Source organism: Myotis yumanensis, unplaced genomic scaffold (genome assembly GCF_028538775.1).
Source record: "Myotis yumanensis isolate MYYU_CA2020_CCGP unplaced genomic scaffold, mMyoYum1.0.hap1 SCAF_1, whole genome shotgun sequence".
Lineage (NCBI taxonomy): Eukaryota > Metazoa > Chordata > Mammalia > Chiroptera > Vespertilionidae > Myotis > Myotis yumanensis.
The window spans coordinates 10320882-10336196 of record NW_027223752.1 but is presented as its reverse complement, the minus strand read 5'-3'; the positions used below and the strand labels follow the sequence as shown (position 1 = coordinate 10336196).

At 40.1% G+C, this 15315-nt stretch overlaps 1 protein-coding gene across 1 annotated transcript in view; it reads right to left on the bottom strand.

The window, feature by feature from the left end:
* Positions 1-15315, bottom strand: part of LOC139004173 (cation channel sperm-associated auxiliary subunit beta-like) — a 104450-nt gene that overhangs the window by 80848 nt on the left and 8287 nt on the right. The window contains exons 3-5 of the mRNA XM_070407328.1: positions 13687-13827; positions 11356-11416; positions 6326-6421 (exon numbers count right to left, since the gene is read on the bottom strand). Of these exons, the coding sequence (XP_070263429.1) occupies positions 6326-6421; positions 11356-11416; positions 13687-13827 (298 nt within the window). The remainder of the gene's footprint in view (positions 1-6325; positions 6422-11355; positions 11417-13686; positions 13828-15315) is intronic.

Genomic DNA, 15315 nt, shown 5'->3' with positions numbered 1-15315 from the left:
GAACTATTCCATTGTTCCAAAAATGGGGGCATCGCCTCACTCTCCACCCATTAAACATAGGTCAATTCTTATTTCCCAGAATAGAAAGAAGGAAGCCTAGTTGCCCTTGATGGAGGCCTGGCAAGGTCACCCTGCAGAAGAGCATGTGAGAGGGAACACACTGACCGCCTTCACGATCTTTGGAAAATATAATTGGCCACAGGATCTACCCCCAGAAACGAAATCTTTGGGTCACAGGATATGCACATTTATAAACTGGAGCACAAATTCTGCTTCAAGAACCCATACATTTACTTTTATGTTTTATTATTTATTATTTTTTATTGATTTCAGAGAGGAAGGGAGAAGAGAGAGAGAGAGAGAGAGAGAGAGAGAGAGAGAGACATCAACGATGAGAGAGAATCATTGATCTGCTGCCACACTGGGGATCAAGCCCCACAACCGGGAATTGAACCGTGACCTCCTGGTTCACAGGTCGACGCTCAACCACTGAGCCATGCTGGCCTGGTTACATTTACGTTTTGTTCTCTTCCCCCAACACCATCTAAACAGCAGTAGATATATAAAAATGAGAATAAATCCAGAGTCACAATGGAGAACAGGGAAGTTAATCTTTAGTGGCCAAGACACTCAGAGGGATTTCTGGGAGATAGAAAGAAGTTAGGGTGGAACCAACAGGAGAAACCAATCTGAGGTGGGACGGCTTCAGCTCAGCAATCTGCTCTTGGATGTGCAAAGGGTTGGAGCCGGAGAAAGTAAAATTTTACTGCATAAAAAAATGGGAGGCTTTCTTTTCTTCTGAAAAAAAAAAAGAGAGAGAGAGAGAAAAGAGCATCCAAAAACGTAAGCCAGGGAAATTTGACAGAATACTGCTCTCTGAATTTAAAAAATATCATCAAAGGACTTTAAAGAACAGAGATATCTGATAATCAATTCTTGAACTGTTTACATTTCTTCAATGTAAACCTCCTCCACCTCCCCAAACTTTTAATAAAATCTGCTACAAAACCAAAGACTGCACGGGATATATTTCTCACAGAGTGCAAAGCCAGGAAAGGAACTAGATTTCCATCTGGGTTGACATAGTTTAGGGACAGCCAAGAAGGGAAAGAGACACGATTTATAACCAAACAAATCCACTCCAAAAGTCAGAGAATTTGGGGCAAGGCAGCTGACTTTCCAGGGCGTTGCTCCAGTAAGAGATCTAGGATTCATCCTCGATGCCTGGGTTCCCTCACCCCCAGTCCACCAGGAAGTCCTATCAGCTCTACTTCCAAAACATTTTCTGAAGCCTCCTACTTCTCACCACCTCCACTGCTAATCCCACAGCCCAAGGACTTCCGGACCATTCTTTGAGTGGAATAGGGCGACAGCTGCCAACCAATTTCCTTTATTCGATTCTTGCCATCCTTCCCCCAATATTCAGTTCTCTACACAGCAGCCAAAGTGATCTTTTTATAAGGCATAAATCAGAATTTATCACTCTCCTCCTTAAAACACTCCAACAGCTTTTCACTAGAACTAGAATAAAATCCAGGCTTTTTACCATGATCCCTGCCAGGCTCTCCAAGTCCATTATACACGACTCTGCCTGTCACTTACTGTGCACCCACAACACTGGTCACCTCTCAGATCCTCTGACAGGTGGATCCCAGTGCCGCACCTGAAGCCTTTAAGAACTACTCATTTGGGATAAAGGACTTAAACGTAAGTGGGGAAACTATAAAAATCTTAGAAGAAGCCACAGGCAGCAAAATAGCAGACATTTGTTGAAGCAATATATTTAATGATACAGCTCCTAAGGCAATGGAAACTAAAGAGAAAATAAACAAATGGGACCACATCAAAATAAAAAGCTTCTGCACAGCAAAAGAAACCATCAACAAAACAACAAGAAAGCCCACTGTATGGGAGAACGTATTTGCCAATGTTATCACTGATAAGGGTTTAATCTCCCACATTTACAGGGAACTCATACAACTTAACAAAAGGAAGATAAACAACCCAGTCAAAAAAAGGGCAAATGACCTAAATAGACACTTTTCGAAAGAAGACAGAAGGAAGGCCAAGAGACATATGAAAACATGCTCAAAGTCACTAGTCATCCGAGAGATGCAAATCAAAACAACAATGAGGTACCACCTCACACCTGTCAGAATGGCTATCATCAACAAATCAACAAATGACAAGTGCTGGAGAGGATGCAGAGAAAAAGGAACCCTCGTGCACTGCTGGTTGGAATGCAGACTGGTGCAGTCACTGTGGAGAACAGTATGGAGTTTCCTCAAAAAATTAAAAATGGAACTCCCATTTGACCCTGTGACCCCACATCTAGGAGTATATCCCAAGAAACCAGAAACATCAGTCAGAAAGGATATGTGCATCCCTATGTTCATAGCAGCACAATTCACCATAGCTAAGATTTGGAAACAGCCTAAATGCCCATCAGCAGATGAATGGATTTAAAAACGGTGGTACATCTACACAATGGAATACTACGCTGCTATAAAAAAGAAGGCATTCTTACCATTTGCAACAGCATGGATGGAACTGGAGAGCATTATGCTAAGTGAAATAAGCCAGTCAATGAAAGAAAAATACCACATGATCTCACTCATTTATGGATAATAAAGACCATTATAAACTGATGAACAAAAATAGATACAGAGGCAGAGCAGCATCGAACAGACGTCAAACTACAGCGGGAAGGCCAGGGAGGGTGGCGAGTGGGTAAGAGATCAACCAAAGGACTTGTATGTATGCATATAAGCATAACCAATGGACACAAGACACTGGGAGGGGGGAGGGGAGGCTGGTGGAAGGTCAATTGGGGAAAAAAGGAGACATATGTACTACTATTTGTAATACTTTAAATAATAAAAAAATAAAAATAAGTTTTTAATGCAGCATGTAATACTCTGGGTACATCTCAATATGTAAATGATTCTTATTTCAGATTATTTTTTAAATGGAAAGAACTTTATGTTGTTATTTTAGTATTTAAAAGTAGCATAAGACAAAATATCACAGTCTCAGAGACTTGCAATAACTATTGAACAACTGATTCGCTATTTATAAAAATCTTGGACACTATGACAACAGGAAAGACAACATTTTGTCCTTTTTGTTTTAGATATGTTCCTTTTGATTAAAGAAATAAAATAATGCAGATATGGTTGAAGATACCTCTGCTCCCCTCCACAGCCCCATTCCCAAATTCTCCCCATTTGCAACCACTATCGTGAAATTGCTGTGTGCATTTCTAGTCCATGCTTTTATTTTTTCACTACAATATATATGTAACCATGAACAAGATACAGCATTGCTTTATTTCCTGAATAAATTTCCTGGAAAAATATATATAAAACTAGAGGCCCGGTGCACAAAAATTTGTGCACTCGGGGGGGGGAAGGGGGGGTCCCTCAGGCCGGCCTGTGCCCTCTCGAAGTCTGGGACCCCTCGGGAGATAACGACCTGCTGGCTTAGGCCTGCTCTTGGGTGGCAGAGGGCAGGCCCAATCCCTAGGTGCAGCCCCTGGTCGGGCTCAGAGCAGGGCTGATTGGGGAGTTGGGGCGCCGCCCCGTCATGCACAGAGCAGGGCGGATTGGGAGGTTGTAATGCCACCCTCAGTCACGCTCAGGGTAGGGCAGATTGGGGGGTTGGGGCAGCGCCCCCTGTCACACTTAAGGCAGGGTCGATGGGGAGGTTGTGGTGCCACCCCCTGTCACGCACAGAGCAGGGCCAATCAGGAGGTTGGGGCGCTGCCCCCTGTCACTCAGAGAGCAGGGCCAATCAGGGGGTTGGGGCACTGCCCCCCCCCTCGCCGCCCCCCCCCCCCCCCCCCCCCGTCACGCACAGAGCAGGGCCCATCAGGGGGTTGGGGAGCTCCTCCCTGTCACGCACAGAGTAGGGCCAATAGGGGAGTTGGGGCACCACCCCCTGTCACACACAGAGCAGGGCGGATCAGGGGGTTGAGGCACCGCCCTCTATCACACACAGAGCAGGGAGGATCAGGGGGTTTGGGCGCCACCACTGTCACACTCAGGGCAGGGCCGATGGGGAGGTTATGGCTCTACCCTGTCACACACAGAGCAGGGCCCGTGGAGGGGGGGGGGGGTTTGGGCGCCGCACCCTGTCACACACAGAGCCGCAGGGCGATCAGGGGGTTTGGGCGCTGCCCCCTGTCATGCTGATCCAGTGCCAGGAGGCCTCACTGCTCCGCTGATCCCGGTGCTGGGAGGCATATTACCCTTTTACTATATAGGATAGAGGCCTGGGGGCCGGCTGGTTTGCCCTGAAGGGTGTCCTGGATCAGGGTGGGGGTCCCCACTGGGGTGCCTGGCCAGCCTGGATGAGGGGATGATGGCTGTTTGCATCTGGTCACACACCCTTCAGGGTGGGGGTCCCCACTGGGGTGCCTGGCCAGTCTGGGTGAGGGGCTGAGGGCTGCTTTCAGGCTGGCGGTTTTGACTGCTTTCAGGCTGGCGGTTTTGACTGCTTTCAGGCTGGCGGGAAGCTCCCAACCACTCCTTTTTTTCTTTTTTTTTTTTCTTCTGGGCCAGCTTTAGCTCTGGCTCTAGCTCTGAGGCTTCCGCTGCTGGTTTGTTTGCCGTTCTATAATCGAAACAATGTATAACTTCAGCTCTGAGATCCCAGCCGGCTATATTTGTTAGAATGTTTCAAACTGCCAGCTCAGAGTCCGGCAAGTCAGGCGGGGAACGTTGCAGTCTGCAGTCACTGGGGCAAGGAAGCCTCCCTGCTCGCTTCAGTGCATGGCTGCCGGCCGCCATCTTGGCTGACAGTTAATTTGCATAAGGATACGCTGATTAGCCAATCAGAAGGGTAGCGGTTGTACGCCAATTACCATGTTTCTCTTTTATTAGTGTAGATTGATTTTATAGAGGATGGGAGAGGGCAAGAGAGAGATAGAAACATCAATGAGAGAGAATCATTGATGGGCTGCCTCCTGCATGCCTCCTACTGGGGATCGAGCCCACAACCCAGGCATGTGCCCTGAGCGGGAATCGAACCCGTGACCTCCTGGTTCATAGGTTGATGCTCAACCACTGAGCAACAATGGCTGGGCATGGATTTCCTGAATTTTAGATAAATGCTTTCCTACTTTATTCTGAAACTTGATTTTTCACTCAATGTTTTTGAGTTCTGTTCTCGATGACATATATGGTCTATTTACTTCGTTTTAACAGAACATACCACATGTATTTGTCCTTTCCCTATCGCTGTACATTTATGCTGTTTTCCATCTTTCTTATTATAAAAAAATGTCGCAAGAAATAGATTTGTACATGTCTCCTGGTACCTATGCAACCTCTTCTCTAGAGCAGCTCTGCACATCTGAACCAGCTGTGCAGAAAATGTTTATTCTTAACAACAGATGCCTGGCCCCACTTACGGAGATGAGATTTTAGTTGGGGCATAAGCAGTGATGGCGAACCTATGACACGCGTGTCAGAGGTGACACGCGAACTCATTTTTTTGGTTGATTTTTCTTTGTTAAATGGCATTTAAATATACAAAATAAATATCAAAAATATCATTCTTTGTTTTACTATGGTTGCAAATATCAAAAAACTTCTATATGTGACACGGCACCAGAGTTAAGTTAGGGTTTTTCAAAATGCTGACACGCCGAGCTCAAAAGGTTCGCCATCACTGGTATAAGGGGAACCTTTTCTTAAAGCTACCCAGGTGACCTTGTTCATAAAATGTACTATTTATGTTTACTCCGCATAGCACCCTATTAAAGTGGGAGTGAATGAATAAAAGTAAAGAGGAAAGTGAGGATAAATACAAAATCTAGGACTGAGGATTTTTAGAAAATGTATACTATAGCGTTATAGGTGATTTAAAAATTGGGCTATGAGTCAGACAACTGGGAAAAAGAAACCTAGTCAGTTATATCACTCAGTGTTTATGACCTTAAAATTAAACAACCAATTTTTCATGAAAAAAATAGAAATGTTCTTACTAAGACTGAACAGGAAATTTTGCTGATGGTCCTCTTAAGGAAGACTTCTGCAATGAACAGTATCTTCTAAAAGCCATTGTTTATTATGACCTGCATTGTGGCTATAGAGAAAACCCATCTCCATATTGCCATAGCATCCTTTTTAGCACTCTACTAACAATTACCCACATGTTTTTAATTCTTTGCCTCATTAGGATGGGGAGCCCCTTCAGAGTCATGATCATTTCTTAGTTATTTATCTCTACTACTTAGCACAGAGTTAGGCATTAAGTAGGTTACAAGATTTGTTGAGAGAACATTACAAATCCCGTTTTACTTTTATCTGCCGGCATTTACCTCGAATTTTATCCAATAGTGTTCCTTCAGTAGTGTAAGTATTTAATCCATGTTGTAAATAAATTCTTACTATCCATTCTTCTACAGCTGCAATATCTATTTGGAAATAAAAGGCAAATAATTAACTATTCTTAAGTATGTCATGTTGGTAAAATTTAAGACCATATGAACATTACCAACAATGATGACCCTTCATTTCTCAATCACTTTGATTGCATTTATATATATTTTTCTATAGTCTGCCTATAAATATTTTGATGATACAATAAGAGAAAAAGAATTGTGAAATGTTCTATCACCACAGCAATGAATCCAGATAATATTTTAGATCATAATTTTTCTCTAAGAGCAGTCATGGCTTTGTAAAAGGAAAATTATGCACTTAGGTAAAATGGTATAATATTATTTAAAAGTAGACTGTGATCAATTAAAATACATAGTATAAACTCTAGGGCTGACAATAAGAACACTTTAAAGCACAATAATATGTCAATACTGGAGATAAAATGGAATCATAAAAAATAAGTAATATGAATAAAGACATAAAAGGAAAAGGAAAACAGAAGAGATGGAATGAATAGAAAACAACCTGATGGGAGATTTAGTACAACCATACCCACAATTACATTAAATGTAAATGGTCTAAAAAATACCAATTAAGAGTCAGATTTCCAAATGAGAGGTAAAAATCAAGACTGAACTATATGCTAACTCTAAGAAATCCACTTTAAATATAAAAGTATAGATGAGTTAAAAGTATGAGTGGTATCTGGGGAAGCCATAGATGATGAACTCAGCCTGGGAGCCCCTGCAGTTGCACCCACAGGCCAAGACTGAGGCCAAGGTTGAAACCAGGGTGCACCCATGAACAACATGCCTGACCCAAACAGCTTGGCTGCACAAGCGCTCATATCCACCCAGGCCTTGAGGTGGATCTATATCACAGCAAGGATATGGCTCTTCCAGTGACTGAAGCACCTGGTCCCCAAGAGATCAATTGCTATTTGTGCTCTTGTTGTCACTACTCTTTATCAAGCAGTTTTTGGACCCTGGGCAATGGTGTGAGAAACATCATATATGTTTCTACAAATGGAGCTTCTTGCGCAACTGGGTAAAACAATGAGGGAAGTCAAATCTTCTGATGGAGAACTGAACTTGCCTTCAATAGGACTGGATTAAAGTTGGCATATGCACAACTGTCATGAAATATACAAATTTTAAAACATAAAAGTATTAACTGAGCATAGTGGTTTGGGTTGATTTCTGGGTTCTCTATTCTATTCCATTGGTCTACATGTATGTTCTTATGCCAGTACCAGGCAGTTTTGAGAACAGTGGCTTTGTAATACAGCTTGATATCTGGTATTGAGATCCCTCCTACTTTGTTCTTCTTTCTCAGAATTGCTGCAGCTATTCATTGTCTTTTTTTTTATTTTTTATTCCAGATGAATTTTTGGAGAGTTTGTTCTAGGTCTGTGAAATATGCCATTGGTATTTTAATGAGGAGTGCACTGAATCTATAGATTGCTTTGGGTAGTATGGACATTTTAATGATGTTGATTCTGTCAATCTATGAATACGGTATGTTCTTCGATCTGTTTATATCTTCCTCTATCTCTTTTTTCAATGTCCTGTAGTTTTCCGAGTACAGGTCTTTTACCTCCTTAGTTAAGCTTATTCCTAGGTATCTTAATTTTTTTGGTGCGATGGTAAATGGGATTATTTTTTTAATCTGTCTTTCAGAAAATTCACTAATGGTATAAAAATGCAATAGATTTCTTGGCGTTAATTTTGTATCCTGCTACATTGCCGAATTCAATTATTAAGTCTAATAATTTTTTGATGGAGTCTTTAGGATTTTCTATGTACAACATCATGTCATCTGCAAATAATGACAGTTTTACATCTTCTTTTCCAATTTGGATGCCTTTTATTTCTTCCTCTTGTCTAATTGTTATGGCTAGCACTTCCAGTACTATGTCGAACAGGAGTGGTGAAAGTGGGCATCCCTGTCTCATTCCTGTTCTTAGGTGAAATGGTTTTAGTTTTTGCCCATTGAATATGATGTTGGCTGTAGGTTTGTCACATAAGGTTTTTATTATGTTGAGGTATGATCCCTCTATTTCCATTTTGCTGAGGGTTTTTATCAAGAAAGGGTGTGATAAAGGAGGCATGAACATACAATGGAGTCAAGACAGTCTCTTCAATAAACGGTGTTGGGAAAGTTGAACAGATACATGCAAAAAAAAAAAATGAAACTAGATCACCAACTTACACCATACACAAAAATAAACTCAAAATGGATAAAGGACTTAAACGTATGACAGAAAAACCATAAAAATATTAGAGAAATACATAGGCAGCAAAAACTCAGACATATGCTGAAGCAATATCTTCACTGATACAGCTCCTAGGGCAAAGGAAACTAATGAGAAAATAAAAAAATGGGACTATATCAAAATGAAAGCTTCTGTACAGCAAAAGAAACCATCAACAAAACAACAAGAAAGCCCACTGCATGGGAGAACATATTTGCCAATGTTATCACTGATAAGGGTTTAATATCCAACATTTACAGGAAACTCATACACCTTAACAAAAGGGAGATAAACAACCCAGTCAAAAAAATGGGCAATGGACCTAAATAGATACTTTTCAAAAGAGGACATAAGGAAGGCCAAGAGACATATGAAAACATGCTCAAAGTCACTAGTCATCCGAGAGATGCAAATCAAAATGACATTGCAGTACCATCTCACACCTGTCTGAATGGCTATCATCAACAAATCAACAAATGACAAGTGCTGGTGAGGATGCAGAGAAAAAGGAACCCTCATGCACTGCTGGTGGGAATGCAGACTGGTGCAGCCACTGTGGAGAACAGTATGGAATTTCCTCAAAAAACTAAAAATGGAACTCCCATGTGACCCAGTGATCCCACTTCTAGGAATATGTCCCAAGAAACTAGAAATACCAATCAGCAAGGATATATGCACCCCTATGTTCATAGCAGCACAATTTATCATAGCTAAGATTTGGAAACAGCCTAAGTGCCCATCAGCAGATGAATGGATTAGAAAACTGTGGTACATCTACACGATGGAATACTACGCTGCGGTAAAAAAGAATAAATTCTTACCATTTGCAACAGCATGGCTGGAACTGGAGAGCATTATGCTAAGCGAAATAAGCCAGTCAGAGAAAGATAAATATCACATGATCTCACTCATTTGTGGAATATAATGAACAACATAAACTGATGAACAAAAACAGATCCAGAGACAGAGAAGCATTGATCAGACCGTGAAACCTCAGAGGGAAGGTAGGGGAGGGTGGGGGTAAGGGGGAGAGATCAACCAAAGGACTTGTATGCATGCACATAAGCATAACCAATGGACACAGACACCAGGGGGGTGAGGGCATGAGTGGGGAGTGGGGGTGGGGAGCCCATGGGGGATAAGGACACATATGTAATACCTTAATCAATAAAGAGAAACAAACAAAACAAAACATAAAAATAAGAGCCCTGAGGATCCACACGTCTTGGATCACTTTTTATGTCTCGATGAAAGTCAGAAATAGAAATAATGATGTGGGTCCTATAAATGGTACATGGGATGATTGAAATGCAAGGAAGAGTATTGGTTTGATACTTTCACGGGAAGTAATATCCGATATTTCCGGGATTGATTTTATACCAACGGCGTCTCTTTCCACCTGCTTGTTACCCAGCACACATTTCTGTTTGGTGGCAGTACCCATCCTGCTCACCCTAAACACGTGGGAAGTATTAACCTCACGTGTGATGTTGGTAAGTTAGTGAAAGATGCATATAGAACAGCCAAGAGGCTGTGTACACTGTGTTATCTGGTAGATCCAGAACCGGAAGTTGAAGAGTTCAGTGCCAAAACTCCAGACCAATGTATTCAGGAAGTTTATGTGCTCTCACATGCTATTCCAGAACTCAGAACAACAGTAGGATTCTCTGAAGAGTTCCAGGAAAGAGGGCTCTGTGGCTATTAAAACCCATGTTACTTTGGGGAAAGAAGACGTATCCATTAGGTAAGTGACCAAGGTGATTGTGTCCCACCCTGAAAAAATAGCACCACGCTTACTCCAGTGCTTGAATGTTTATTTCTCTATACTAGTTGGACATTTTATGAAGCCAAAGTAATCAAGATAGCGTGGTATTGGTAAAAGATAGAGAGTTCAGAAATAGCAAGTTAATGGAGACAAATAGCTTGAACAACAATGGTGTTGGAATAATTACATATCCATATTCCCCGCCCCCCCCCCCCCCCCCAGCCGCAAATGAACCTCAGTTTGTGTCAGGTACAAAAATTAACTCAAGTTGAGTCACCAACTTAAATACCAAACTCAGAGCCATAAACTTGAGTTAGGCAAAGATTTCTTAGCTATAATGCCAAAAAATACAATCCATAAGTTAAAATCTGATAAATTAGACTCAATCAAAATGAAAATCCCTGATATTCAAGAGACATTCTTAAAAGATGAAAAAAGACAAGTCATAGACTGGCAGAAAATATATGCAAATCATATATCTGACAAGGGACTTGTATATAGAATATATAACAAGAAAGATTTAAGTAGATAATTCACCAAATGGCAAGTAAGCACAAAAGCTAGCACTTAATAGCAGATTCCATAGTAAAATAACATATTATATATTATAGCCTATAGCATTTTAAGATTAATGATTCAGTTTCAGTAAAATTAATTGGTGCACAAATTCCTCAATACTTTAATTTTTAAGTTCTAGGAAGGAATAATATAAATGTTATACATGTCAGAACAATCTATGAAAAAATAGTCAGAAAAAATACAGAAACCTCAATTAAATTTGAATTTCAGGTTAAACACAAATAAGTTTTAGTATGACCTATATTTAGGTCATACATTTTGGTCATACATGGAATAGCAAACAATTTTGTAATATAATAAATATTTTTATTTGCTAACCTTGGCAATCCAGACCCATGACTATAATAATTAATTCAGATCACTCTTACCTCTACTTCTTGTAATGTTTTTTCTGGGAATATCAATCAGCCAGTAAATTTGATCACTGAACTGAATTTAAAAAGACATCAGAGAACAGTTTTTTACAATGTTAATAACGACACTTACTTTGGCATATTACACTCTTTTTTAAAAAATATATTTTATTGATTTTTTTACAGAGAGGGAGGGAGAGGGATAGAGAGTTAGAAACATCGATGAGAGAGAAACATCGATCAGCTGCTTCCTGCACACCCCCTACTGGGGATGTGCCCGCAATCAAGGTACATGCCCTTGACCGGAATCGATCCTGGGACCCTTGAGTCCACAGGCCGACGCTCTATCCACTGAGCCAAACTGGTTAGGGCTACACTCTATCTTTTAAAAACAAAAATAAAACAAAAACATCCAATGCATATACCCTTTAACCAGTAATTTTATTCTTAGAAATGTACATTAAACTGACCACTAAAAAACGATTAGAATTTATAAATGAGTTCAGCGAGGTTGCAGTATGCAAGATTAATATACAAGAATTGATTTTATTTCTATACATTTGCAAATAACAACCTGAAAATGAGATTAAGGAAGCTATTTCCTTTACAATAGTATAAAAAAGAATAAAATATTAGGAATATATTTAACAAAAGAAGTACACCACTTACATTCTGAAAAATACAAAACATTGTTGCAAGAAATGAAAAAAGAAACTAAATAAAAAGATATCCCATATTCATGGTTTAGAAGACTTAATATTATTAAAATGGCAATACCCCCAAAATTGATCTACAGGTTGAACACACTCACTATCAGAATTTCCACTGACTTCCTTGCAAACATTGACAAGCTCATATTAAAATTCAGATGAAAACTAGTGAAATTCTATGGAAACTAGCAAAAACAATCTTGAAAAAGAAGAACAAAGTTGTAGGACTCATTCTTCTGATTTCGAAACTTACTACAAAGCAATAGTATCAAGGCATCATGGTACTGGCTTAGGAATAGATGTATAGGCCCTGGCTGGTATGGCTCAGTTGGTTGAGTATCATCCCATGCACCAGAATGTCTCTGGTTCTATTCCCAGTCAGGGCACTTGCCAGGGTTGTGGGCTTGATCCCCAGTAGGGAACATGCAAGAGGCAGCCAATTGATGTTTTTTTCTCTCACTTTTTTAAAAAGTTCAATAAAAACATTTAAAAAAAAGAATCAATATATCCCCAGTGGGGGTGGGGAGGGCATGCAAGAAGCAATCAATCAATGTTTCTGTCTCTCTCTAAAAAAATCATACATATATATATATCAATGTATAGAGCAGCAATACAGTATAATTGAGAATCCAGAAATAAAACCTCATATTTACAGTCAAGTGATTTTCAACAAAGGTGCCAAAACAACTCAGTAGAAAAAGAACAATAGTATTTTTAAAAAACGGTGCTAGGGCAGTTGGCTGTGCACATGTGAAAGGGTGATGTGGGCCCTGACCTCACACCACACACAAAAATGAACTCAAAATGGATCAATAATGTAAAAGGTAAAATCAGAAACTTTTTAGGAGAAAACACAGAGGTTGCACAATCAATGAATAGACTCAAAACCATTTAATGGTACGTTTTAAGTAGGTGAACTTCTGTATGTAAATTATGTCTTAATGAAGCGTTCCTAAGAAGGTGAAATAAAAACATGCTCAATGGGAAAAACTTCCAGAGAATTGTTGCCAGCAGACCTGTATTGTAAGAAATGCTAAAAGAAGTTCTTTTAAATCCTCTCCTGAGGATATTTTCCCCCATTGATTTTTTAGAGAGAGTGAAAGGGAGCGGGGAGAAGGGGTGAGGGGGGAGAGAGAGAGAGAGAGAGAGAGAGAGAGAGAGATGTGAGAGACACACATTGATTGGTTGCCTCCCACACGCACCCTGACCAGGCCAGGTAAGGAACCTGAAACCCAGCTACATGCTTTTCAGTGGAAATCAAACCTGCGACCCTCCAATGCACAGACTAATGCTCTAACCATTGAGCCATGCTGGCCACGGCTAAAAGAAGTTCTTCAAGATAAAAGGATAGGACACCGGAGGGCAACTTATATCTACAGAAAAGAATGAAGAGCAGTGCAAATAGCAAATATGCAGGTAAATAGCAAACAACCATGTATAGTTTTTCTTTTCTTCTCTTAATTTCTTTTAAAAAATATGACTGTTTAAAGCAAAAAGTATAACATTATTTTTGAATTTTAAAATATATCAATGTAATATTACTGGACTAGCTATTTTTTTAAAAAAACCACATTCTATTAAGAAGAGTATGCTTCTTGTTAATACTATTAAACAGAACAAAGTAAAATGTAATTACCAGCTTTAAATTAAAGTGGAAGACGCCAGCATATGTACTATTTATGATTTTCAAGCTGGGAACAACCCCTCCTGATGTGAACACGCTTAGAAAGTCCTTTGAAGTAAAGTTAGTGTCAGAATGGAAAATACACTCGATTCTCTTTAGGAAAGAGGAAAAACAAACCATTAATGACAATTCAATGAAGAAAAGCGTATTACATTAATTTAAAAGTGAGAAAAAAAATCTATGAAAAGTAGATGCTGCTAAAGACTGCTATCTCTAGTCATTCTAGTCTCTGGGAAGAGAGTCTATTTTGAAAAATTCACTTTCAGAACCCAGTAACCTATTATGCTAGTGTCACAATAAATGTTACTAATCCTTATAATAATCTCTGTCATAGAAATGGTTATAAAAATTATTACACTTAATAAACATAGACTCAAAGCCATATGCTATCACATGTAGAAATCCCTATTTTAGTAAAATCAGTATGTTGTGTCTAAATAAAAAAGAAACAAATGTATAAAGCGAAACTCATTTTACTGCATTTGATTGGGTATTTCCCAGTTTTAAGAAGGTATGTAAAAATGTAGCAATCACAAATGCTGATGGATACTAAGAGTTTTAATTCATTTATTCCTCCCCATAGTTTGGATACGTTACCTATCTAAGGGGGGAGACATATTCATTCTAAAAAGATTTGCTGAGCTCTTTCTACAAATCAGGCAGCGATACAGTGCCGGGAAAACAGAAGTGTACAAAAATAAAAAACCCTTGCCCTCGTGGAACTGACAATGTAATGGGGATTGGTCGGAAGATAAACCCACACTCCTTTTTCTTTGTCTTGTCACACTCCACAATTTATTGCCCTTTGTTAAGATGGTACATGCGAAGCCCCAATTCTAACCACCCCTTTGAATTGCTTATCATTGCGTTTTCCCATGATTAAGCACATTGCGTGTCTAAAGAAAATCTTTTTTTCTCTCCTGTTCATCTGTCTTCCGTCAGTTTATTTCACAGGCTCCAGACAGTAAACCCAAGTAGCTTCCGTACTACTCTGCAGTTCTTATCTTAAAGAAGATTAAATGTCCATGGACACAAAACACTTTGAAAAATGCCTGACACACATAAGTAGTTTATAAATGTTCGTTATTATTTATACTAACACCACTGCTAGGTCTACGACATCATAACCACCTAAGCAGCAGGTTGTAATTCCCCTTTAAAGAGGACAAAACTGAGGATCAGAGAGTTTAAGTGACCTGCCCCATGGCATACAGACCAAACATGGAAGGAACAAGATTCGACCCAGGGTTGGCAATTCTCTCTTCCTCTAACGCCCTTCTTTTCCCATCTATAATAAGAAAAGTGTGATATTCTAATTAGACTGGACAGCCGAACGACCTTCTGGATGACCTTCCAGACGAAGCCGGGGCTGTGAGGGCCAAGGCAAGCAGCTGCAGCTGTGAGGGCCGAGCCCCTTGCATGAATTTCGTGCATCGGGCCTCTAGTCTATATAATAATAGCCTAAGCAACCATTACCACAGAACAACCAGAATGACCGGTCGCTTTGATGCGCACTGACCACCAGGGGGCAGATGCCCAAGGCAGGAACTGCCCCCTGGTGGTCAGTGCGCTCCCACAGGG